Source organism: Eublepharis macularius, chromosome 8 (genome assembly GCF_028583425.1).
Source record: "Eublepharis macularius isolate TG4126 chromosome 8, MPM_Emac_v1.0, whole genome shotgun sequence".
Taxonomy (NCBI): domain Eukaryota; kingdom Metazoa; phylum Chordata; class Lepidosauria; order Squamata; family Eublepharidae; genus Eublepharis; species Eublepharis macularius.
In genome coordinates, this window is record NC_072797.1 from 43,535,487 (window position 1) to 43,560,713 (window position 25,227).

The window sequence follows — 25,227 nt, forward strand, 5'->3', positions numbered from 1 at the left end:
TATATTGTTTTTTAAAAAACAAAAAATCCCCCAAGTGGTTCAGGGCTGGAGAACAGAACTGATGAAGGCAGGACCAAGGCAAAAGTCTAACAGAGATGGTTTGGCATTCCCTGCCTCTGCAAAGCAATCCTTGGTAGTCTCCCATTAAAGTACTAACCTGCGCCAACCCTACTTAGCTTCCAAGATCTGACGAGATTGGGCTAGTCTAACCATAGCTAAAGCCATGATTTTACATTACGAATGAACCGAGCCAATAACTTCAGCAACAAAACTGGACTTACAAATTGCTTAGATAAGTATTCTAGAAGAAGCGAAAGCAGTGAAAGCAACATCTCTTAACTGTTTTATCTCACAGGAAATTTTCTTGATCAAAGTAGTGAGGAGATATAGCAGGCTGCCACTAGCTATGCTGTACCACTGAAATCATGATTCTAATCCAATTGTAGACAGTGGGTTAAAGTTACTCAAGCCACAACTCATCAATATGCTGGAAAGAGAATACCAAGTCTGAAATAAGAATATGTAAAATTCCTGAGATTCACATTTTCTGTATGTCAGGCACCAGTGTCCCTTCCAAATGCTTTCGTCATTGGAACTTTGAATCATCATTCTCTCTTTACAGCCAGTTCCAAAACTGCGACACGATCCTTTCCAGAAACATACAACCGTTGTGGAGCAGTGCTTTTTACTGTAGGTTTGGACTGTATCAAAACCTTCACCCCCAGTTTAAAGTGTCCCTTAACTGAGAACAGGCAAGGAGGGGGAAGGGGAAGCCAAATGCTTTCTAAGCTACCCCCAGTCTGGGACTTTCAGTTATGAAGATTCCATTTTCTACTAAAAATAGAAAGGTGGAATCTTTTAGATAGGGTGGGGGAAAACAGATTTGGATGTCTAAAATATCAATTAGGGTTCTTCCTGTGGTTTCAGCAAAAGCTTCTCTGACCTGCTCAGTGGGCAGGCAAAAGTAGATGATAAAATCTCTTGGCCAAGAAAGGAGGGCTGATTCCATCTGGAAGCCAAAGGAGCTGAGACCTGTCTCCTTGCAGGTGGTGGCCATTGGCCATTTGGAGACTGCAGGCCTGAACCATGACTGAAAGGTCTGGGCATTTCCTAATAAGCTGGAACATTCTAATTTAGAGAGCCTGCCTTAACAGAATATCTAATTAAGGCATGTAGAGAGGGAAGGACAGAAAAATTGCTTTTTTACACATTTTATGGGAATCCCTTGTCCAGATCGGTTACTTTGCTTAAAAGTGTGAAGATTTTTTCCCCTCATTTTTTATAATTTTTTTTTAATTCTTAAATGCTGGTAACTGTCCTCTGTACTTCCACAGCTCAACTATGCTCTCTCAAAATGGGCAGGAAGGGGATGGTTGGCAATTTGCTGATTCCCTAGTGCCACAAGGGCCACAAGCAGTCCCTGCGGTAACCAGGTGCTGGGGTGCTGAGGAAGGGCCTCAGAGCAGCAAGCCTACACAGGGGAGCAGGGAGTCTTGGCCCCCACTTTGGGCAATTACCACAAAAGCCTAGTGGTGGCAGCAGGTACGAGAAGGAGCAACAGCCCCTCTGAGGGTTGGGGAGGGTACCAAGTGCATGGTATGTTTCAGAAAGAGGCTTGGACTACCACTGGTTAACCCCAGACACCCCACAGGACAAAAAGGGGCAATGCTCATGAGTTAGTGATGCTGTTCTGCCACACTTCACGTAGGAGCACCAGTCTTAAACGGGAGATCTGTCTTTACTACAATGGTAAATACAAGCTGAGAGGCAGGGCCTACTAGGCTAAAAAGAGCTGTAAGATACCTGGATGATGGTATTTTTGGAAGGAATGCTATGCTTCCAATTTGTCCTGACTGTACAGGTTGGTAAATGTTAGCAAAGCTCCTTTGTTCTTCACTGGTTTCTGCTTTTCCTGAATAAAGTGTTGACACCTGCTTATCTGTACTGGGTGTTGCACAAAGCGGTTGAGAAGACTGAGGTGTCTCTTTTTCTTCCATGTGTGGCTCTGTAGGTTCAGGTACTGATCTCGAGGTAGTTGAGTTTTGCTTCTTTGAAACATTCAATTTTTCCGAGTTTTTTCCTGTTAAAACAGGAAAACATGAATTGCCAGTAGAAATGGACAGTCTGTTGTCTACTACTTGGTCTATCTACAACAAGATAAACCATTTCACTCCTTTCCCCATAAGAACATCTTACCATAGTAAAATGAAATTCAAGTCAAGTAGCATTTTAAAGACCAACAAAATTGTCCAGTGTACAAGCTTTTGTGAGCCAAAGCTCACCTTGTCAGATATCACAGCAACAATCCACATGCAAGATCAAAAAAGCTGTGAGACCAATTCAGTGAGCTCAAGTTTTGCTCTTTAAATAGTAGTTCCCCATAGCAGCCCACTATCTACTTTTGAAACTCAGGGAGTTGCAAAAGCAGTTTGAGACATGGCACAGGGAAGTTTGCTGTTAAAAAAAAAAGCCCAGAAATCTGCTAGATTAGTACAAACCCCTTGTGAGAGATCTAGCAGTTCTATAGTTCGATTTTGGCCCATACAGATATCTACCAAAAATTCTCATGTGTTTATATATTTAAACAAGTAAAACTGTTACCTACCAGCATTTTTCCTTGCTAAGGAGCTGGATTTAAGAGAGATCTCCTGTATACAGAAAAAATGAAAAATACATCATTTTGTTTTTACAAGTATGTACCAAAAAGCCCCTAAAATCACTTCATGACAATATGTTCAGCATGTCAAATTACAGGATGCAGTTTATAAAAACTTCTGGCTTTGTGGCGGATAGCTTCATCCTTTAGTGGAATGTCACCAGAAATCATAAGATTCCGTTTCATGTTTCTTTTACAGTTTGGGCCCAAAGATAAGAGTTAAGATGACAAGCAAACAGTAAACATGCTGAAATAGCCTGAAATGTTCGCACCCCACCCCCCTATCAAATCCGGTACATTTTGAAAACCCCAAAATGAATAAACAAAAATAAAATCTCATCTCTATAGTGATCCTTTTCAAAATTCCCAAATATGTGGCACAAACTACCTATTTATTTTTTTTTAAAAATTGAAATAAAATTCCCTACCACACACATCACAGTGGCTGTAGCACTGTACAACCATTTGGACACTGTGAATACCTAACAAGCATCATCTTCAACAGCAGCTATGATGCACATCGACTCAAGAGTTCATCAGCTTGCAGGGCAGTTTTGAAATAGGCCTGCATCAGTTTCTGCCATTAATAAACAGCATTCCAACAAATCAGAGGTGCTTTCCTGCACTTTTGTCATGCTGTCACCCAGCTTATCCTCACTCAAGCTACAGTGGATCCGATGCCTAAAATTTATGATTTCCTAAATCCATCTCTGACCTTATTTGAGCATTTCAAGGTAAAAGTTCTTTTCTTCTTCAGAGGATTGCCACTTGCTTCAAGATCTCGAGCGTGTCTCTTTCGATCTTTCAAAGAGGCTGAACCACAGTCAACTGATTTCTCTGCTGAGGTAGTCTGAAGTTCTCCTCTTTCAGTAATGTCATCCAAGGAACCTGTATTTTCTTCAGATGCAGCTTTTACAGATTCAGTGCTGTATAATATTGTCATGTTAAATTGTGAAATTACTTATATTTACAGCTTAATGAAGGGTTAAAGTCACATTAACAGAGACATTTTAAGGAGATTTAAGGCTGCAATACTTGACACTATTGGTCAGAAAAAGTTCAACTGAGGTCAATGGGACTTCACTCCAATTAACTGGTAAGGGCACATCTCTAAGAATACGAATATAATCAAAAGTTTTTCCTTGACTTGATCTCACGAGATGCTATTTTTTACTTCAAGGAAAAGGTTACAAAGTGCTGTAACCTAACTATATACAGTCCTCTTTAATATGGTCTGCCTGTAAGTTTGTCTAGCAACAAATAGTGAGGAAAAAGATCTTCCTTCAGCTAGCCATATGGACTGAGTACCCTTAAAATTTCCGCAAGTCAAAAGTTCCTCTAGCACATTATCTCTTAGACCTTTTGGGGGGGTACAAATACAGCCTTGACTTTGAATGAATGGGAATGTAACTAAGATGTCACATTTAGGGAAGATGTGTGGTTCTATGATTTTAATATTGCTATTTTATTGTTTACGTTTTATTATATTGCTTTGGTCGGTTTTTTTTGCTTTTTAAAAATTTTGTGAGCCACCTTGAGCAGAACTCTGAAAAAGCAGCATATACATTTTCTAAATAAATAAAGTGTATGCATAGGAAAATTCTGAAGCAAGCTTAGAAGCACACTGTCTTCCCTCTTTGCACGTTACTTTGACCTCCAGAATTGATCGGCAATGAGATCAGAGCAAGACTCAAACCCTTGCACGAATTCCCCAACTTATCCCCCAAATTAAGAAGTCTGATTCAAAAGAAATAGCTGTGATGAAGCTTTATATCTACCTCTCATCTCTTGTCAATTCCATGTTATCCGATGTAAGCAATACTGGAGCTGGAAGCAGCTCCTCAGAAGCCTGTTGTAGAGAAGCTGATGCACCACTGCAATCCTCTGAATCAACTGGTATTTCCACCAATGTTAAAATGAATGTCTGTTCTGCTTCTTCTTCTTGGCATTCTTTGACACTTGCACTCGCTACCGAAGATATAAAAGGCACCAACAATTTAAAAGCTTAACGCAAATTATAAACTGCAACTAGCAAGGAAGGGTTAGTTTGGGGACATCTCTGCCAGCTGCACAACATCAAAGCTATGTTTAGGCTTCCCTTCCTGTTTGCAGGTACTTAAAGCATGGCTGTGGTCAGAGGTTTAAGACCCAAACGCACTTTGGTCCATTCCTCACAGCCTGGGCTAGGAGTCAGCTGCCCAGAGGATCTGGCACCAACCCAGACATTTGTGTTTTGTATTTTTGTTTAAATTATGTTTTTAAGGTTTTTTGTAAGCTGCTTTGGTCCCCAGTAAATATAAGTGGCATATACATGTCTAAATAAATAAGTTCTGTTCCAAAGCACAATTCACAAATGTGTCTCATTTTCACAAGCAGAAAAGACTTCAAGTAAAAAGGGTAGGATTGATCCTTGCTCAGCTAGATAAATGGACATGACCATAACTGCAGTTTAAAAGGGAAAAAAAACCACTTCAAGAGATTCTTAAAAGTTTTTAATATCACTGCTTTATTTGGACAGAAGAGTGATAGAGGCACTCTAATACAGACTGTTTTGAAAAAGTGTCATATATGTATATTGAGAATGCAAGTTGCCATCTTGGATTCCATTCACTGACAAATCTTCTCTTCCTGCCCCATGTGTTTTGCCCCATCTGCGAATTTGGACCAATACACATTGCAATTTTACATAAAGGAAATTTTCCAGTATTGACCTCTGATAGGCCCTGACATTGGACAGGCACTCTTTTGTGGGTGGCCAAGATACTTCTTTACTGGCCACAGTTGTTATTCATCAGAACTAAAACTGCTTCAAAAAGGCAGGACTCTTCAATCATCACCAGAAGAATTAATACTACTGCAACATTTCCTAGTAAACTCACTATGTATCTGAGACACTTTAATGATACTCCAGACATTCTTTTTCATATAGATCCATATTTGTTTCTATTTTTTATAAAGCTTTCACATAAAGAATGACACTTTTTAATGTAAAGCCAGTTCCAAAAGCAGCAATTTTGGATAATAAAACAAAAAAATGTACCTGTAGTCATTTCTGTGTCTGCTGAACTACCAGAATGCTTGTTTTCTTCAGTCTAGTAATAAAAATGTCACAATGAAAATACCATGCGTGCCAAATACCTCTAGCACCCAGGGAATACAAAGGAGATGATAAAACAATGAAATATTTGTAGTAATTACTTTTAACAAACTGCATATTTTAACCAGGCACTGAGCTCTCAGAATATAAATAAAACACTGCTTCCCCCAATACCTCTGCTCCCCAGATAAACATTAAAGGGTAAGAACGAGTAAAAGTTACAACCCAAGAGAAAGCTTCTCTAAAAGGTAACATTTATGTAACATTATCCTGGAAAGAAGTCTTGGGTTTTATCTAGAATGTGCCTTATTTAGCCTATAACATTTTGAGAACAACAAGCTTTAGCCTCTAGTACAATCTTTACTGGAGATGACTCATAGAAAAGATTGCTCAGTAGTTCAAAGAACATTCATTTCTTCAACTTCCAATTACTGGAGTGTTTATCAAAAAAATCATGGCGCCTAGGGCTACTTCACACATGACATTTCTCTTATGGGGCTTTTGTTGATTAGAGACTCGCAAAAAAGTTAGTCTAATTGATTGCCAGAAGGATAGTCTGACATGCATTTTCAATGCAGATGGTAACAAAAAAGGAAAATTTCATCAGATGTCCAAATTCACAGCAATGTTTAAACGTACGTCTAGTTTGTCTTAACCAACAATTCCAGAAGCTGCCAACACTCCCTTTAAAAAAAAAAAAAGTGAAATGGGGAGGTGTCTTTCATGGAGAATACAAGCAACATTGCCCAAAATCTCCTCCCTCAAAGAAAAAGCCCTGAAAAACATGTTCCCCACTCCCTGTGGCTTCAAAATTTTCAGAATATTTTACATCTCTACTGGTGCCATCTAGGGGAAGATCATCCAACTTGGCCACATGCACCCTTAGTCCTCACCCAGCCCCCTCTCATGCAACAAAAAAAACCCATTAATTGTGTGGCGCCCAATCTATATAAAGCGTGTATTGCAGGTATGTAAACAACCAACCAGAATTCTTACTTGTGTTACTTCTGTTGATAAATGGAGTTCAAAAGGACCAGAATCTTTTTCATGGAGCTGAACATTTATTTTCGGGCTGGAGTCATCTGGCAGTTCAGAAGGCTGAGTTTCTGTTCTCGGAGAAGGTTCTGGAGCTGTTAACACTGATGTGACTTGCAAAGCCTCTTTTACCAAGTTCTCCCTTTTGAAAGATTAACATACTTAATTTTATAAATTACAGAGTTGACAAAAGAATATCTAAGGATTATGGTGATTTTATATCAAAGGATTTTTAAAAACTAGCTTTAAAAAGTTAGTAGAAATAAAATGCGTCTTTTTAAAAAAAAGATATACTCCAAGTATTTGTCTCAAAGACAAATAAGGGAATAAGCCTCATTGAACTCAATGAGACTTACAACTAAGTAGGCATGCTGTAAATCATGTACTCAAAGCAGGTACGTGACCAGCTTCCAATTGCCCATTAATTTTGGTGAAATCCATCACACATACGCCCATTTTATGAACTGCAATCCAAACAAATGATCTCAAAGGAATACCAATGTATTCCTGTAAGGAATACTAATGTATTAATAAGTATTAATGTTTAATACAGAAGTTATGTGTGTACCATTCAGTGTTGTTTTTCTGTATGGCATGGCTAGATCTTCCCAGCTGAAAATCAGGCTTGTCTGCAGAGCTTCTCTCAGGTGGTATAAGATTCTGTTCCTGTTCAACTTTCTGATTTTTTGCAGTTGATTGTGCCACATTCTCCTCTGTCATTTTAGAAGCATCAGTCAACATCATTTGTAATACATTTTTACTACCAACAATTCACCACTTCAATGTGTCAACTATGTGGAAGTAGCAACAGCACTGAACAGGTAAAAGTAGTCCCCTGTGCAAGCACTGAGTCATTACTGACCCATGGGGGGGATGTCGCATCAAGACATTTTCTTGGTAGACTTTTTACGGGGTGGTTTGTCATTGCCTTCCCCAGTCATCTACACTTTACCCCCAGGAGAAAACTGGGGGTAAACTTCATTTTACTGACCTCGGAAGGATGGAAGGCTGAGTCAACCTTGAGCCAGCTACCTGAACCCAGCTTCCGCCAGGATCGAACTCAGGTAATGACTCATGAGCAGAGCTTGGGCTGCAGTACTGCAGCTTACCACTTTGCGCCACGGGAAACACTGTATATGCTCATGGAAACTGATTTTTAACATATCCCACATTATTTACTCCAAAATAGCTAATTTTCCTCTAATTGGCAATAATATACAATGCTTTCATTTTCATGCATAGTTGATACACGGAAGTAGTACTACACTGCCTAGTAAGCATCTTCTATCATCCCAGTAAATGATTAAGTCCATACTTCCATAGAATGCTCCAACTGCATTAACCAAGTAATTGTAGGCAACAATATCAAAATGAATTTTTCAAGAGACTGCACAGATTTGTTGAATATATTTCTACAGCTAGGGTTGGAAATATTGTGTGCTTAAATTTTAATTTTTAAAAAGCGCACAAAAATTCAAACTCTATACTGAGAATCAAGGAAATCACAACTGTTTACATTAAAACATGCCTAACAATTATAGCACTTGTATTCTGAAAGATTACAATATTCTGGCCCAAACTGGAGTGGGAAAGGGAAAAGGAAAGTATTGGTTGGAGCAGGTTGGGAAGAATAGGGAACTTGGTAGGGTAAAGAGAGGTCTTTCCCAATTTTTCTTTAAAATGCCCATTTACTTCAAAGAATTCAACAGAAATTAGCTACATTTACCATGTGGTATGGTATGAGACAAACAGAAGCGCTACAGTATGCCATTTGGAAACAGACACATCACATTGCAGATTCAAATTTATCCCAAGGGATAAAAGGATTGTTTTAAAACATTCTTACCGCAACTATTTTCAAAAAGTGTAAATACAAATAATTGCCCGCTGAATATATTTTCAAACTAGAAAGCCAAAATAAAGCTCTTGAATTCTTCTGAATTTCATTTTAAGACTGAAAACCTACCATTCTGGATTAGATCAGATTGCTCCACATCTACACTCATACTTTTTTGAGAAGCACTTCTGTTTATCCCTAGACTTCTGCCAAGATTTGGTTTAGGCTTAGGAAATCTGCATCTTGCTGGTCGGGATATTTTATTTCCTTTCGATGAAGAACCATCACTGCAGACAGACAGAAAACATAATGAAATAATGCTCCTCAGACAAAAACTCGTAAAAATCATCCAAATGTAGTACAAATTCATGATAAGACCTTACGATTATTATCTGGTAGGTTCATCTTTATCAACTAAAAATATGGCTACCAACATGGGGCATAAGCTATAACAAGTTAAGTGTTTCAGCCTTGTCCACTCTGAACTATACGCATCTTACAGGCCACTTCAGTTTATGATTATTCATTTTTCCTGGATCTCATTTCAATGCATGAGCAAGTCCTACAATCCTTAAAGCTTCAGGATGCAAAGCACAGTACTGTTATTGTATACTTGCCTATATTTAGACAGAAGGGATGAAAATAACATAATGAGGATGAGGAAAGAATGGAAGAAATTAAATTGTACAATAATAGCATACTGCGGCATCTCCTAAGCACTTGTTTATAATATGGCAGTAGGATTCCTTTCTAATGTCTGCAATGCAAGTTATCTGTCAGACAGTAATACAAACCTCCAGACCTTACTGGCTTCCTGCAAGCATTCCTTCAAATCAGGTACACTGTGATCCACAACAGCATCTTTGTTCATATTGTGTGATGAAACTGCTTCACTTTTTGAAGGACCAGGCAGTATCACATTACTGGCTACAGTTAAGTAGCCTTCCGAACCTGATTGTCCAGTACTGTGATCCCCTGGAGAAGTTTTGCTTGCATTGTTGAAAGAAACCAGTTCATGTTTTGATTTTGAAGGGGCAGAAAGCAACGCATTACTATTCAATACACTTTGCTCCTCAGCATGCTTATTCAGAAAGCTCTCAGCAACAGTCTGGTCATCTTGATCAGGACATTTCTGCATATTTTCTTTTTTGCAAAAAGAAAAAAGGAAGAAGTTGGAATAAAACATTTGGTTTTCAGTACTCAGCAACTACCAAGATATGCAAAAATTATTTTGTAAATTTAAGAAAAAAGAAACAAGGCCCTCAAAGATCTGATCAGGAGGTTGAGGGCAGCAGACCATTAAAAATGGGGGAGGGGGAGAGAAGAAAATGGCCTGCCCAGTAACTTGCTAATACTTTCATAGCGGATATGAGGTATGGGAACCCTCCCCCCACAGCATAGGAAGAGAGAGGTAAAAATAATCTTCTGCTAATACTGTAACAATCAGGTTTGAGACCAGATAAACATCTTCCTACACACTTAGTCCTATAACTGTTTTACTTTTCTGTGCAATTGCACTATAATACTAGATTGGTGAGGCTCTGAACTGAGCAGGCTGTCCTGAGCTATTGTGCTGGGAAGAAAGGTTCCCAACTATTTATCTATTCCACAAAACAATACAAGTTGTTAAAACAAGTTAAAACAAACAAAACAAGTTGTTAAAATCTTATTTAGTCATCCTTTAGAGGATGTTTTGGAATAGAATAAGGGTTTGTCTTTAAGAGTACTTGTCCCTCTTTCATTTCAAAAGAGCTCTCTCTTTTTCTCTCTCTCTCAGGAGGGGAATCCAGGATCCCTGAAATCCGGGTCAGATTCTCTAATCTGGGTTAGAGAATTTCAGATTTAACCAGATTTATTCCATATGGGGAAAAATATCCAGGGCGCTGGGAAGGCATTTTTAAAGCTAACTCCACAAAAATTGCTAGGAACCTACTCCTGACTAGACATGGGCATGAACAGCATTACGAACAGAAAAAACCCACAAACAGCCCAATCTGCTGTTCATGAGCAAGCTGTTTGTGAGGCCCCAATCAGCAAACGGCTGCTGCAATCAATCCCCTTGGCAACCGGAGGGAGGGAGGGACTGAACTCTGTCTGAACTCCTTCTGGCTTTCCTTCTGGCTTTAACCCTTCAAAGTACTTCCAGCAGAGAGTCCCGTTTTTGCCACTGTGAAGAGAAAATGACAACCAACAGGGAGACCCGTGGATCATGCCTTTCCTGGGGTGCAATCTCTCTGAAACTTGGGGGATCTTCAGAGGACAGTGAGAACTATGTCCCATGAAAATTTGGTGGGTATTGGACATTGGGAAGGTCAGTTTGTGGCATGTTTAAAGGGCCCTGCTCCTTGCATGTGGCGGGCCCCTTAAACTATCAGTTGGCAGGGGAAGGGGGGAATCCCCCCTACCGCCTGCCAGCTGATAGTTTAAAGGGATCTTTAAAGGGCCAGGTAAGTTCACTTGAGGAGAGGGGGGCTAAGTGGGGGTTGGGGGGGTTCTGGCCCCCACGAACAACGAACATGTCCAGGAACAGTCCATGTTCGTTGTTCATGGATGGCACTGAATGACGAACAGAGTGTTGGGGTTTTTTTTCCATTCGTGCCCATGTCTCCTCCTGACTGTACCCTAAAGACCCTCTAGATTTCTGGAAGATTAGATCTCTGAACAGGTTGCCCCCAACCACTCTCCATTGTGTCCTATGGAGAGTGGCTTTTAAATTCTGCGGGGAGGGGGAGCAGAATGGGATGGGAGTCCACTCTGCCTGCTGCCTCCCTCCCCTGCCCTACCAATCTCACGCTGCTCTCCTGCAGCAGTACAGAGCTTGGCTCCATTCATGTCGCTGTGCTCTTGTCGCTGCTGCAGCTGCCTGTGGAAGTTGCCTACACCTGGATAATCCTGCCCTGAGAGTCTGGGTGTCCAGATACCATCTGGAGTTCATCCAGGGGAACTAGGGAAGCACGATTTAGCAAGATCGGAATATATTCATCTTTTTTCTCCAGTTCCCATGCCCAGACTGCATACCCCTAGTAATAGCAACAGTCAAGAAAGGAAGGAAGGGAAAGAGATTCCAGATTTGCAGAAAGTTACAAAATAGATATAGTCGCTTGTTACAATGATCAGTAATGGTTTAAAAGTACCAAGAATAGAGTTATGGCCCAATGACAGACATCATACCTTGGCTACAGATGTTCAGCTGGAATGCTGGGTCTCTCATAGCAAGTAGAGTCATGGCTGCTTCAGTGCTGCCATCATTCAGTCCTGAAAACATAGATGTTTACAAAACAACAAAAGCAAAAAAAAAGTCAAGCACCTTTCGAAGCCCAGGTGATTCCTAATACACAAGTTTGCTTTTGCTAATTCTGAAAAACGAACTTCAGAGATCATCCTAAATATTAGAATTTTTAATGTTTAAATAATTAAACATCTTTTTATCCGCTGTTATTTATTTTATTCAATGATGCCCTCAAGGTTCTCTTTTTAAAAACAACATTTACTTAAAATAGAATTAACAAGACATGACTCATGGACAGAGTCAGATGTTCAGTTGTAACTTACTAGATTAGACTCAGACATTTACCTTTTTCCTTTTCTGCCTTTTCTTGTATAATCGCCTTGCAGGAGACAAGAAAAGATTGGTATTAATGGGTTTTATTATAAAATAATTTACTATCCAATTGGGTTGTAGCTTAGAACTTCTGGCAATTTTTAAAAGTCTCCATAAACAATAAGGGGTTGATTCTACTTTAAAATAGGGCCCAACACTAAAACAAGTAGGAGAACACAAAGTAAAAAAGAATTAGGGGGCACTTACTTAAGGAAAAATATTATTTGATCCCCAAAGTCTATTAAATTTTTCTCACTGCTCTAACAAGCCTGTGTTCAAGCACTCTAAGATTTCCCCTCTTGATGGACAGTAATTCAAATTTAGCCACTGACAAGCTGAAATCTGTTTTAAAAATATCAAAGCATTATGCTATTCAATTTTTTTTAAAGTCACAGTCAAAAACAAACCAGTAATCAAACTTGAAAGTAAAGCAGACACACTGACAAGCATAAAAAACCAACTGCAATTCATAAAACTAGGGTAAAATAAGAAATCGTTTCTCTACATAATTTTTCTATTCTAGTTTCAGGTGGGTAGCTGTGTTGGTCTGTACTGGAAGAGCAAGATTCGTGTCCAGTAGCACCATAAAGACAGACTGGATTTCTAGATTATGAGTTTTCAAGAATCAAATCTATTTGAAAGTGCTTCTGTACCTGAATCTTCTATACTAGTTACATTCGTACAGCACTTCTGCAATTTCACAAATTGTTTCTAGTGCGAGACCTGAAGGGAATATTTTTGGGATGTTTTTGTTATGAAACTGAAATTTCAATTTCTTAAAAACACAGCCAGGTAACTGGCAGTGCCACCTGCCATTCTAAGAAAGATTAATCTGCCCACAGATTATCTGAATGAATGCGATGTGCACTCCTCTGTTTTAAGGAGACAGCTCTTGACCCAGGAAGTGATTATAACTCCATTTTAGATTCAGTCTTCCAGTAAGATCCCGATAAATTCAGAAAACAATGACTTTGTCGATGCCTATTCCAAGGTGACATACAGCATATAGGCAGATACAATCTCACTCCCTCATCATGCATAGACTCTCTATGAAAGCCTACTGGAACATGATAACATTAATGCACCTGACACCAGCTTCCCTCTCTCACTACCACAAAGCATAATATCCCCTTCTTTCCACTTGCTTTTTAGAAACGTTGTTTATGTAACTGGTAGGAATTGAAATGACACTGAAGCAACATTGTAATTAAGAAGTCACTTGGTCCCTTCTGGTGCATACAGAATGGTGGGCAAGTTGCTGGGTCAAGAAGCTTAAATCTAAAAACAAAGTTCATACTTCTAATATTTGCTGTGTACCAGGCAAGCTTGCATTTTGAAATAGAGAAAAAGTTAAATTATAATCAAATAGGACACAAACGAGAGAAATACTTACTAACTGTGAGAAGAGCAAATCTTTATCCCCATGTATTACAGACTCAACACCTATATTCTGTTCATGGGACAGACATTCAGCAGTAGCAACACATACCTCCTCTGGGATGTTCTCATATATCTCGAGCTGGGGGGGCCAGAAGAGAAAAGAACAATTTTTCAATTAAGTAATGCTAAAAACACTATACACACTACCAACCATCTCCCCCTTGTCAAAAGCCATCTAACAGATTCTCATATGTATTATAATTACATTATGTGCATCTAAATTAGTTTTATTCCTAAAGTAATGCTTCATTGTATTTTGAAAGCCAAATATTTTGCAATTCTCAATATACAACTCAATCCTAAGCATATTTCTTGCTAGTAAGCATGCTAAGGATAGCAGTTCCAACCTGAAACCGAGGCAATTGGGAATATTTGTGTTTCAGAACTGCAGTTTCAATGGCCAATGCTTAAATGTGCCTGTGTGGTCACATCAGGCAAACTACTGGAAAAGGACCCTTATGAGCAAGTCACCAGGCTGCCAACATTATGGCGCACAATGAAGAATGGGACACGGAGTGAGACTGTAACCAATGAAGATAATTAATCGCAAAAAAAAATCAATTCATTTTATATCTAGACCAGCTTTCTCATGACAGTGACTTGTCAACCAATAGAAAACACAGCTCTTCTCTGTTCTTTCACACTCGAAGTTTCTTGTTCAGGTGCTAAAAAAAGCTTGCAAGACTCCAAACAGCTGTTTGTAACTATGACCTGGCAAACACATACACCCAGATGGCATACACCTCACTATACCTACAGTCATCTCTTCGCAGATATTCCAAGCATACCTCTTCCATAGTTTCTTCAATCTGAACAGAAACTGAATTTAGAGACCGGAGCCCTTTAGGAACAAACACTGGAGCTTTGTTTACTTCCTCTGGTGAAAAACATTCAGCTTCATGGTCTGGCTCAAAGTCATCCACATCATCATCATCATCATCTTCTTCCTGAGAAGAGGCCCTAAGGGTCACCAAATTAACCTTTGAACTTGCATATTCCTTTCTGGGTTTCTTGCCAAGGGCTCGTTTTAAGCGTCTGCCTCTGCTGACGTTCGGTTTAACCTTTTGGAGGCGTCTTCCCTTTTCACTATGATCAGTATCACATTCAGAAGCAGAATATGTTGTCCTCGAGTCACAAATGCGTCTTGTCTGTTTCAGTGTCCTTTCTGGCTGTTTTCTGGGTAAAAACCAACATTGTTTTGGTAAAGTAGAATTATACGGGAGAAAAAAAAGTCCAAGGGACAAGATATCAGGGTGTAGGGTGCTAGATCTCCCACATTAGGAAGACAAAATGCTGAAATCTGTCTTTGTATTAAGGCCCTGAATTTAAGATACTAGCACAGGTTTTTAAAATGTTGAGATGTTACCTTTTCAGTGTTTCAGATGCTCCCTCCTGTACAGACAAAGAGTTAGAGACTTCTTTTCTTATTTGATTTTCACATATCAGGGGCCGTTCTAAAGATTCATGTATTTCAGAGTGTTTGCATCTTTTGGAATCCTCCTGTTTAATGTTGTCTGCCCAATTCTTTTGTCTACAGGATTCAGTAGATGATGTAGTTTCCCTCTGTTCTCCAAAATCATGCTGGAAAAAACACCAAAAACTTGCCAAATTAACTTTTCAGCGTCCCTTTTAAGCCAACAATTTGAGACTTACCTATCACTCCTTCCCAACCAGCCTTATAAAAGGTGTGCCAAACATACACTCAGGCCAATATGTAGAACAGAATGTCATTTCTGTACATAACTACAACAGCAACTGAGGCATATTATGATAGTTGGTGAACATCAGACCTAAGTGCCTATCTGTAATAGGTAGATGAGACATATGGAAAATCAAAGACATAAAACATCCAGATGGGAAAAGAATGAGGGAGAGATGATAATAATAATAACATTCGATTTATATACCACCCCTCAGGATGACTTAACACCAACCCATTACAAAGTATGTTATTATTATCCCCACAACAAAACACCCTGAGAGGTGGATGGGGCTGAGAGAGCTCCACCAAGGTCACCCAAGGTTACCCAGCTGGCTTCAAGTGGAGGAGTGGGGAATCAAACCTGGCTCGCCAGATTAGAGTCCCACGCTCTTAACCACTACACCAAACTGGCTCTCAAATTAAACGGCCCTTAATTAAGAACAAAAAAAAAAGAAAGAGAGAGGGGATACTACAGAGGCTTAAGTGCCATCAAATAAACAGACCTTCTGCCCAAACAAAGCTTCTACATCTTAAACAGGATTAGCATCAGGGTCTAGGGGGTATGCGATCTGGATTTGGGAGAAAAAGCTAGATTTTTGCTGACAACTTTTTTTCAAATTGCCCTGCAAGGAGTTAAAAAAGCAGGCTTGCCTCAGAGCAGCCTCCTTTTCGTGTGGTCTAGTCTTGGAGGCTGCTGCTGCCTCACTCTGACAAAACCAAAGGGCACTGTGGAATGGTAGAACAAGGAAAGATCAAAAGATGAAGAGTGGGGGTGAAAAAGAGGGTGAGTGATTGGTTGATGACTGAGAGTGTAGGCAGAGTGAAGTGCTGTGTTTTAGCTACTGAGAAGAGAGCACATTCAGTCTGGGCAAAGCAGGCAAGCTGTGTGCAGCCTGAGGGTGTCTATGCATTTCTGATAGAAATATTGATTCTAGTTTAGACAGGCAACTTGTGTGGTAGCCTGAGGGTATTCTAATTGAGTTAGACAACCTGTATGGAAGCCTGAACTGTGTGTGTCTGTGAGAGTAAATATTCATTCATTTGAAGCAGGCAAACTGTATGTGCACCTAAGAAAGTCTATGTATATTTGAGTGAGAGATTGATCTATCTGAAGCAGGCAAACTGTGTGTGCACCTGAGAGAGAAAGTTTATATATATCTGTGTGACTAAGCCTATGTAGAGAACATTAAGAACTGATAACTATCTTTGAAACCATCAAGCTGAAGAAATAGTATGAAACCGATATGCTTCTTGTAAAAATAAAAGTTTATTTTGTTGTTTTTTTAATCCCAGAGAATATGTTATTCTTATGCATCCCATTCCTATCCTCAGGGCCACATAGTCCCACGAAGGAGTCTGACGCTTGGGCATGTTATTAAAGGGGAAATTTAAATTAACTATCTTGGAATATAATTCCTGGTGGCAACCATCTACCCAGAGAGTGTAAGAAGAGAGTTAAAGGAAAAATCTAACTGAAAAAGAAAAAATCTAACTGAAAAAGAAAGAGGGTTGTAACAGCTAGTGATAGATGTTGTTACAAAAAAAATAAATTTTTGCTTTTAGGGACCGACAGAGTTTCAGTTTGGTTCTGTAAGGCTTTCTTTGTGTGGAGCTTGCCTTTGGGAGTGTGCCTTGGCCATGGCAGCCTTGCACCTTCTTCAATGGAAATTTAACTTTTTTCCCCCACAGGAAACAATAGTGTGGCTGAGGATACCTTATTCAGGGGCCCATAAAATTGGACCCTTGGGGTCCAATCTTCCTGAAGCTCAAGGTGTTTAGAGGACGGTCAGGAATAGGTTCCCTGAAAATGTGATGTTTGCCTGAAAAATGACTCCCCAAGTCCCACCCCAGATAGTGTTTCCCATAGGTAATAATGATCAAATTAACCTGATTTCTCTGATCTATCAAAAGTGAACAAGAGAATCTTGCCCAGATTTTGGGGATCTTAGGGGGGGGGTTTGCGGGGGGTGGGAGATCCCTGAATCCCCGATCTGGATTCCCTGGATTATTAATTTTTGGTGCAGATTCCGATCAGAGTCTCGATGCATTATTTCTTTTTTTTCAAATAAATGTTATTAAGAATTTTTAAGCAAAAATATAAACCTAGCAAAAGGATAGAAAAAGAAAAAAAGAAAAATACAAGACTAAAAAAATAGTCTCCATGCATTATTTCAAAAATAAGTGCTTTTAGGCTGTTTGTTCATAATCTGCTGCAGATGGTATGATGACAGAGTCTAGTTCAAAACACTAGTTCAAGTGACACACTCCCTAATCAACTGATAATTTAGGATAAATGATCAATACCTACCAATAATAAAGATACTTTTCCAGCTTCTGTACTTCTCTCTCCTTCTGAAGAAACTTCTTTCTTTCTAGCTGCTTTGGCTAGGTTTAGCTTTGGCCTTTGAAGAGGATCCCTCACAAGCTGACTAGGCTTTACACTTTTTGATGGACTTACGTCTTGAAGGGCAGAAACATCACTAACCCCAAAACAAGACAAAAACAAACTGAGATCGTACCAGTTTACCAGTAGCCCTGAAACACATTTCTACAAATATACCTTTAGTTGCCTGAATTACATTAAAGAAAAAAAATGAATGAATTAAGGCTTAAGCATAACCAAGGTAGAGAAAAACAAATTTGACAGAAGAAATTAGTCTTTTTTCAGGCAGTTATTTTCAGCTGTATGGGGGATTTCATGATAATTTTGGCTCTCTTTGATTCACAGACAAAGATGACATTAGTAGGACAATTAACTTGCTTAAAATTATTTACCTTGCAAGACTATCTATTTGCTTTTTCTCAAAATCTTTAGACAAACACATTTTTACTTGGTCTTTTAAAAATTCACAACTTTCTGACTTTTCAGAAGAATAATTTTTTTTCTGATCAGTACATCTTTCTGGCACAATGGTTTCACTGGATTCTGATGGATTCACTGGTTTCTCCAAATCACTCAAGGAAGTATGGACACCATCATCATCCTAGATGATTAGAATCAAGACAAGTTTGTTATCAGGCACACTGACATAGTGGCTTCTCACCCATAAAAACTGTGAGTCAAAACAAATGTATTATTTCTGTTTTTTAAAAATATCTCAATGATTTTAATGCACAAAAGATAAAAACTACGCAGGAAAACCTCTAGATTTAGGACTCGGTCCGTGAATGAAAGGCACTTCTGTTAGCAAATAAGTGGGTGGGTTTGCAATTTTCTCCAGTTCCCCTCTCTAGCTACTGAGTCAATGGAAGCCAAATTGGGTAATATTCCATAGTGGGTATAAGGCAACCTTCATAGATAAAGTTCTATTTATGTGTTTGCAGTTGAAGCATACTTCTCCTTGACAGATAAATGACAGTTGGTGACTTTTTTAAAAAACATTTTTTTAAAGACAAACTATTAACTTTTTACCTACTGCAACAGCTTGTTAATTTCTAGCTCTAGGATATTATTTGATTAACTATGGGCTTTTATATTCACAAAAGGAGAAAGGTATTTTCCCTGTCTTTCTCCCAGTATTCTTTGGTGCAAACTGAAAATATGTTTTGCACCCAATAGCAATTAATCCAGTTATTTTTGCAACGTATCCAGTGCTCCACTTCACAACTCTAACAGTTGCAGCTTTTGGCATTTCCACTATGCTCTGACATGTCTACACACACACCCACACCCCCCACACCCACACACACCTTAACATTCTGGAACTTTTAAATGACATTTTTGTTGATCCTAATAAAATCCAACTTACAATGTTTGATAATTTAAGCATGATACAAGTTTTAAGATTTATGAAATGTCTTTTGTACTCATCAAAAATAAGCTGTACATATTGTGTTATATTTATACACATATCTTATACATGCAAGCACACAAACGCTTTATTACATGTACATTTGTACAGAGACTGGCGTGACTGAAAGAGCTGTAATGAAGCTTCAACAAAATTTCTGTGGCGCCCCATTGCCAGCCACCCCACCAACACCGCCGTGTTCTAAAAAGTCAGGAACATCCATAACGAAACATTTAAGCAATATCTGTCAGCACTAATTCATAAAACAAATAAAAATGAGCAAGTAGCTAACCTTTGATGATGGATAAAGATCACTTTTCTTGAGAGACTCTATCTCTGTTTTTTCATTTTCTCCTTCGATTGGCTCACTAATATTTTCAAACAGGGGCTCTCTCCTCTTGCCATTCAACCTCCCCAAATTGGGTCTGGCTCTCTGGAACCGCCCTCTCATTAACTGAGCTGGTTTGATAGTGCACAGTTTATCCTCTTGGGGAAGGTTTTTTTCCCTATGGTTTATATAGAAAGAATGAATTATTCTTATGACAAAAAGTAACTGTTTAAACAGCCACTTACATACCTTTATGAAGGGCCCAATGTATTTCATAATGTAGACTTAGGCCAAAAAAAGGCACATTCGTTTTCATTAGTTTGAAATTTTTATTCAAGGAACTTGAACTCTCTTCCAAATGACACACACACTTGCATGATACAAAGAATGGTAACAGCAAAGGTAGACTGCTAGATGCAATGAGATTTTAACAAATAAATAATTGCGTACTGCTGACCATGTTTCTAGGAAATATCAATTTATATACTCTCTCTCTAGTTACGGGAAAGCTTTAAACAAGGAATATATTTCACAGAACAAGGCAGAAAAGCTTTCCATAGAAGGAAACACTGCTTGCTCCTTCCTAAGCCAACGCGGCTATATTTCTCGAAAACAGCACAGTTCACTGCCAGGTACCAGCAACAGCCAACCTGAAGCTGAGAACAAATCTAGTGCTGGCCAGAAGCTACCCTTGTTCTGTGGTAGCAAAGGAGACTCAAGCAAACCCATTTGGATTCTTGAAAAGAACACTACTGTATGAAACAGTGACAGGTTGAACCAGATTCCAGTGTCAAACGAATCCACCTACCACTCTTGGCTAAAGGCCAGATGCCTAACTGCGTGGAATGCCTCCCTTATCACAGCAGCAGAAACGTATGCAGAGAACAGCTCTCTGTTGCCCTTCCTCCTTCATAGCTCAGTTTTAATCAGAGCCACTAATATGGGGCAGAAACACCTCCTTTACTTTTCTTTCCTCATACACACTATAATCTCTCTGTCACACAGGATGAGAGAATGGTTTCCTCCAGCCCAGTATCAGACTGAGTCACTGAAAAGCACTTCCACATGGTAGACCCTCACACTAGCATTACATCTGAAAGACCCTTATCACATGTAACGCCCTAATAACGTGCAACACCACTATAGTAGTGACAAAGAGGCTTCCAGACATTAAACCTTCCTTGTGGAGTGCAAACACGCCAAAGCACATTTTTCAACCTCCACGTGGAAGCTACAATGTTTAAAGCAGCTCTAAGATTAAGATTTCAGAGAGATTTAAACTCCCCCAGTACAAATTAGCTTTCAAATCCGCTAATGTTGGTGATGGGGACAGATTCCATCCTCTGATCACTTTCAGCGGCCCTTGAATTTTATCCTTAACTGAAAAGGAAAGTACTTTAGTTCCAAACTCTAACTGGGAAGAACCACACACTTAACATGGAGGATTCCTAAGACATTTTTACCTTCATAAAACCTTCGAGTCCAGTAGCACCTTAAAGACCAACAAGGTTAACGGACTATAACCTTTTGAAAGTCAAAGCTCCCTTCGTCAGATCTGACGCAGGAGTTCTAACCCTCTAAAGCTTATACCCTGGAAATCTTGTTGGTCTTTATGGTGCTACTGAATTGAAATCATGCTCTTCAAGTGCAGACCAACACTGCTAACCACCCAAAACTATCTTCTTGAAACCTGTATTTATTTGGATGCACACTTCATTTACTTGCATGCAGAACAAAGGAAGGGATGAAACAGTAAAGACAATGTTTAAGAACTCACATGGCACAACGATTTGAAACATTCTGAGAGGTACCAGGTACTTGAGAATCTTCCTGAGCCATTTTCTCACAGTCCAACAGCCCGTCCTCTGACATTTCAGCAGATAAGACATTATTGTCAAGCATTAACTGAAGCTGGAAATATTAAGCAATACGAATGTTAAAAATCTGAAAGATTGTTTTAGCAACAATAACCTAAATTTTGACACTTATTTAAAAAACAGCTAAAACTTGTTATTGGGCAATAGTAGAAACACATTTTGTTATGAAATTCCACTTAAAAATTCCACTGAATTTCTGCATTTATTTGGCAACTTTCTTCAAAAGAATTTGAACAAGACAGATGCGTATCAGAATTCAGTTCTGCAAGGCAGGTAAACAGCTTTCATCCTGAAAACTAAATATACTAGTAGTACAATCCTCACTCTTTCCTAGGGGTAAGCCCACCAAATGGACCCAAGTAGGAGCCTCAGTAGACCTGCTCAGGATTGTGTTGGAAACAGTATTCACTATATTATATGCAGACACTGCACTTCTCCAAAAACAGGGGATGCAAGCCTATTCTTACAGGACCAGTCACTGTAATCAAAAGGTGCTTTTAGTAATCTGATGTAAACATTGTGTTGGATCCAAAGAACTGACAGTGGAAAGGTAAGCAGCCACCAACACAGTAGTATAAATGCTTACAATAATGTTCATGCCATGCCATAATCAGTAGGTTGTAAAGTTGTTATATTTGTACCAGCAGAAGTTATGTAAGTAGAAAGGCCTCTTGGGATCTAGTTTCACTTTTATCACATGAAACTCCAGTGCAAAACGTGAGAGTACCCTACTGTAAATAAAATAATGTTTTGGGACCTGTGACGGACTGCACTTAACAGAAGTTTCCAAAGTGCACCAAAAACAGAGTTGGGAGGGGAAGAGTTAACTATTCCCTAGAATGAAGAGTTTGAGTGACAGGCTGCTCCCTCTTCTCTGACTGGTCAGTTAGAACCAGTTTGAAGGCAGTCAGTTGGTTTCTGACAGGATTTTAGAGTCAGTGAGTCTGTCAAAAAAAGTCAGACAAGTTCACCTTTAGAGTGAAGAGAGAAGACTCCTTTGCCTTAACTGTAGTATTGTTGTTCTGAGAAAGAATTCTAACAGTTCAAAGTCCAAGTATCAGCATAAGCTGAAGTACGCTTTACACAGACACCAAAGAACTGGGAGTGTGCTTTGGTGAGTGTGATTGGGTAGTGGGTTGAAACTCCTTTTCAAGCCAAAATAAGAAGGGTTATCTCTTCTGAGAAGATTACTTCTTGCCCAGTTTCTAGAGGGGGGCGGAGTGGCTCTGAGGAGAATTCGGCGCAGTTGTGAAGGGAAAATGGTTTTAGACTAACTCCAGGAAACCTGAACTATCATAAGAAACTTTCTGAAGAAACATTGTTGCTGTAACTAAATTAGTAAGTAAAACATCTATCACTGTTAAGAACCAAGAATATATGAAAATAAGCTTCAAGGATACTATTTTGTCAGTTACAAGAAGTGTATTCTGTAATACCAACAAAATTTTACCTCTGCATTTCCATCTCCTAATGACTCTTAGTCAATCCCTGCCTGTTAAATAAAGTTACTTCTTTTTTAATGTTATACAGTCTCTAGTGCCATTTCCAACAAAAAAGAAGAGGACTCCTGATTTTCTTCATCAAATTCCTTGGCTGGGCTAAAAAGCCAAAATTGTATCTGTGTGTTAGGGTGGTACAAATGGACTTTCAAAATCACAAATATTAACATGCTACTTGGGGCCGCTCAGTCAAAGCAGGGAAACTGAATTTTGGTGGGAAAATGTACCTCACAGAGGGGAGGGTCTGTCACAGGACCAAACCCATTTAGAAATGCAAAAGGAGCTATTAGGGCTGCCTTAAAGTGACACGTCTGAAAAAGAAATTTAGCCACCACTACAGTGTTTATTTTTTCTTATCAAAGACAAATACAGTCCCTCAGAAAGGAACTGTCTGCGGTCTCTTTTATAGGCTGCTCAACAGTTGTTTTATGCTGTTTTTATACCCACTTATACCCACTGATTGCTACTACTAGCCTGTATCCTCCTACTATGCTCAACGAAGTCTGACACCTCCCTCCAATTCAAGCAGCTCAGTGGAGGAAGGCTTCAGACTTCCTCCGCTTAGGAAAATACAGACCACTGTTTTTATGGCCTTATGGCATTGTTTTTACATGTATGCTGCCTTGAATAGATCCCTAGAGTGGCAACATGTAAATCCCCTAGATAAAAAGCTCCACAAGAAGCTTCTGGATTCCTTCAAAGTCAATAAAGTTAATCAAACAGAACTAAATATTAGGTTGCATATAATGCTGAAAGCATTAATTTACAAAACTTACTCAGAATAAAGAAATTGCCTTGGAGAAGGAAGGACGAGTTAAACTAGAAACTGCTGCACACTGCAGCTATAAAACACCTAGAACAGCAGAGAATGCCAAGACAGAGTTTGCCTACATTGTGTATTTTGAATTCAAAATGTCTTTGTTACTGAAGAGTTCAAAAAACCATACAAGGACTTACTGCCACAGAGGAAGTTCCATAAGGTTCAGATTTTTGTAGTTCTGACTTCTCAGTTCCCAAGAGTGCTGTTGCTTCATTTTTCTCTGCAGCTTGTATTCCTTTCCTTCCCACTGCTCTTCCTACATTAGGTTTGGGTCTCTGGAGTCTGCCTCGGAGAAGAGGCACCGGTTGGATAGCACTTTGCTTGCCTCCTTCTTGTGTGCTCCGTTCGCTGAAGAAACAGTGAGTAGCATATATGAGAGTTCTCCACTTCTGATACATCATTACAGAATCTACATATGACAAGTGAGCTACAAATTTATTAGTTATCTATAAACAGAAAAAGGACTTTTTGAAATCAAAAGCTAATGTGTATAAAAATATTGATAAAGGCTCCTCAATTATCTAACAAGAGTTTTACATGAATTATATTTTTTAATTCATTCTAAATTAAATTATATGACATTCACTTGCTTTCATATTTAACAATCACAAGTTGGAGGCCCACAATGCACCGCACTGTGGGAGGGAGGAGTGAAATCCCCCCCACAACCCAGTAGAGGTGCAGTGTGGGGCTACTGTTCTCTGGGTTCTTTTGTAAGTAGTTCCCACTCAACAGTCAACATATCCTTACCCAAGTGAAGACTTTTCCTGAATATCTCTGGACACTGAAACCTCATTTGGGTCACTACTGTCTAAAGCTGATATGTTTTGGGGAGATGGAACTGTTGCCTGCATTTCAACTGCCTCTTGAGCATCTGTAGAATGTTCCTCTGACAAATGTAAGGATGGCAAGAATCCACATTTTGCTCCTTCCTAGAATATATTAATTAGAATGCTTGAAGTAGAATCCACAGTGCACAGTAAAAATCACACAGATAACTTAGTAGAAAAATGCCAGGTTTATTGAAACTGGTACTAAGAAAGATACTAATTTTTTTTTTAAAAAAACCTAAATGCCAAAAAAAACCCTTAAAAAACACCTAATTCCAAAAAAACACCCTAAATGCCAATGAACCAAAGCATTTTACTAGCCTCTGACATTTTCAAGAGTCTTAGGTTTCTTTTAATTTTGTAAAAAAAATACTGCAAGCATAGCCATATAATATGCTACTGATTCTTTGTTTAACTAAATTGCTTTCTGTCTTAAAAACTACAATCTAGAGAGCTTCTTTAGGCATAGTTAGGGGACTGGCAATGTCTAGCATCATTTTCCTTTCCCCCTTCTTCACAATTACTTTTGCACACTAACCCTTCATGACAGCGATTAAAAAACAATTTCCTAAGTAATGCTATGAGCTGCTTTTGTAAAAAAGTAAAATAAAGCCACTGGGCTCATTGCATGGAATTAGTTGCACAGATTTCTACACTATGGTTCAAAGCCAGCAAGTTACCTATTGTAGAAAGCAGCATGCGCTGACTGCCAAG

At 39.1% G+C, this 25,227-nt stretch overlaps 1 protein-coding gene across 1 annotated transcript in view; it reads right to left on the minus strand.

The window, feature by feature from the left end:
- The window catches only part of BDP1 (B double prime 1, subunit of RNA polymerase III transcription initiation factor IIIB), a 72,415-nt gene that overhangs the window by 6,219 nt on the left and 40,969 nt on the right, over positions 1–25,227 (minus strand). Inside the window, exons 21-40 of the mRNA XM_054986735.1 lie at positions 24,434–24,615; positions 23,821–24,031; positions 21,265–21,398; positions 19,452–19,665; positions 18,144–18,352; positions 17,677–17,848; positions 15,033–15,247; positions 14,455–14,842; positions 13,620–13,745; positions 12,200–12,233; positions 11,797–11,880; positions 9,420–9,768; positions 8,755–8,912; positions 7,357–7,501; positions 6,750–6,930; positions 5,697–5,748; positions 4,435–4,624; positions 3,372–3,582; positions 2,606–2,648; positions 1,804–2,080 (exon numbers count right to left, since the gene is read on the minus strand). Of these exons, the coding sequence (XP_054842710.1) occupies positions 1,804–2,080; positions 2,606–2,648; positions 3,372–3,582; positions 4,435–4,624; positions 5,697–5,748; positions 6,750–6,930; positions 7,357–7,501; positions 8,755–8,912; positions 9,420–9,768; positions 11,797–11,880; positions 12,200–12,233; positions 13,620–13,745; positions 14,455–14,842; positions 15,033–15,247; positions 17,677–17,848; positions 18,144–18,352; positions 19,452–19,665; positions 21,265–21,398; positions 23,821–24,031; positions 24,434–24,615 (3,575 nt within the window). The remainder of the gene's footprint in view (positions 1–1,803; positions 2,081–2,605; positions 2,649–3,371; positions 3,583–4,434; positions 4,625–5,696; positions 5,749–6,749; positions 6,931–7,356; positions 7,502–8,754; positions 8,913–9,419; positions 9,769–11,796; positions 11,881–12,199; positions 12,234–13,619; positions 13,746–14,454; positions 14,843–15,032; positions 15,248–17,676; positions 17,849–18,143; positions 18,353–19,451; positions 19,666–21,264; positions 21,399–23,820; positions 24,032–24,433; positions 24,616–25,227) is intronic.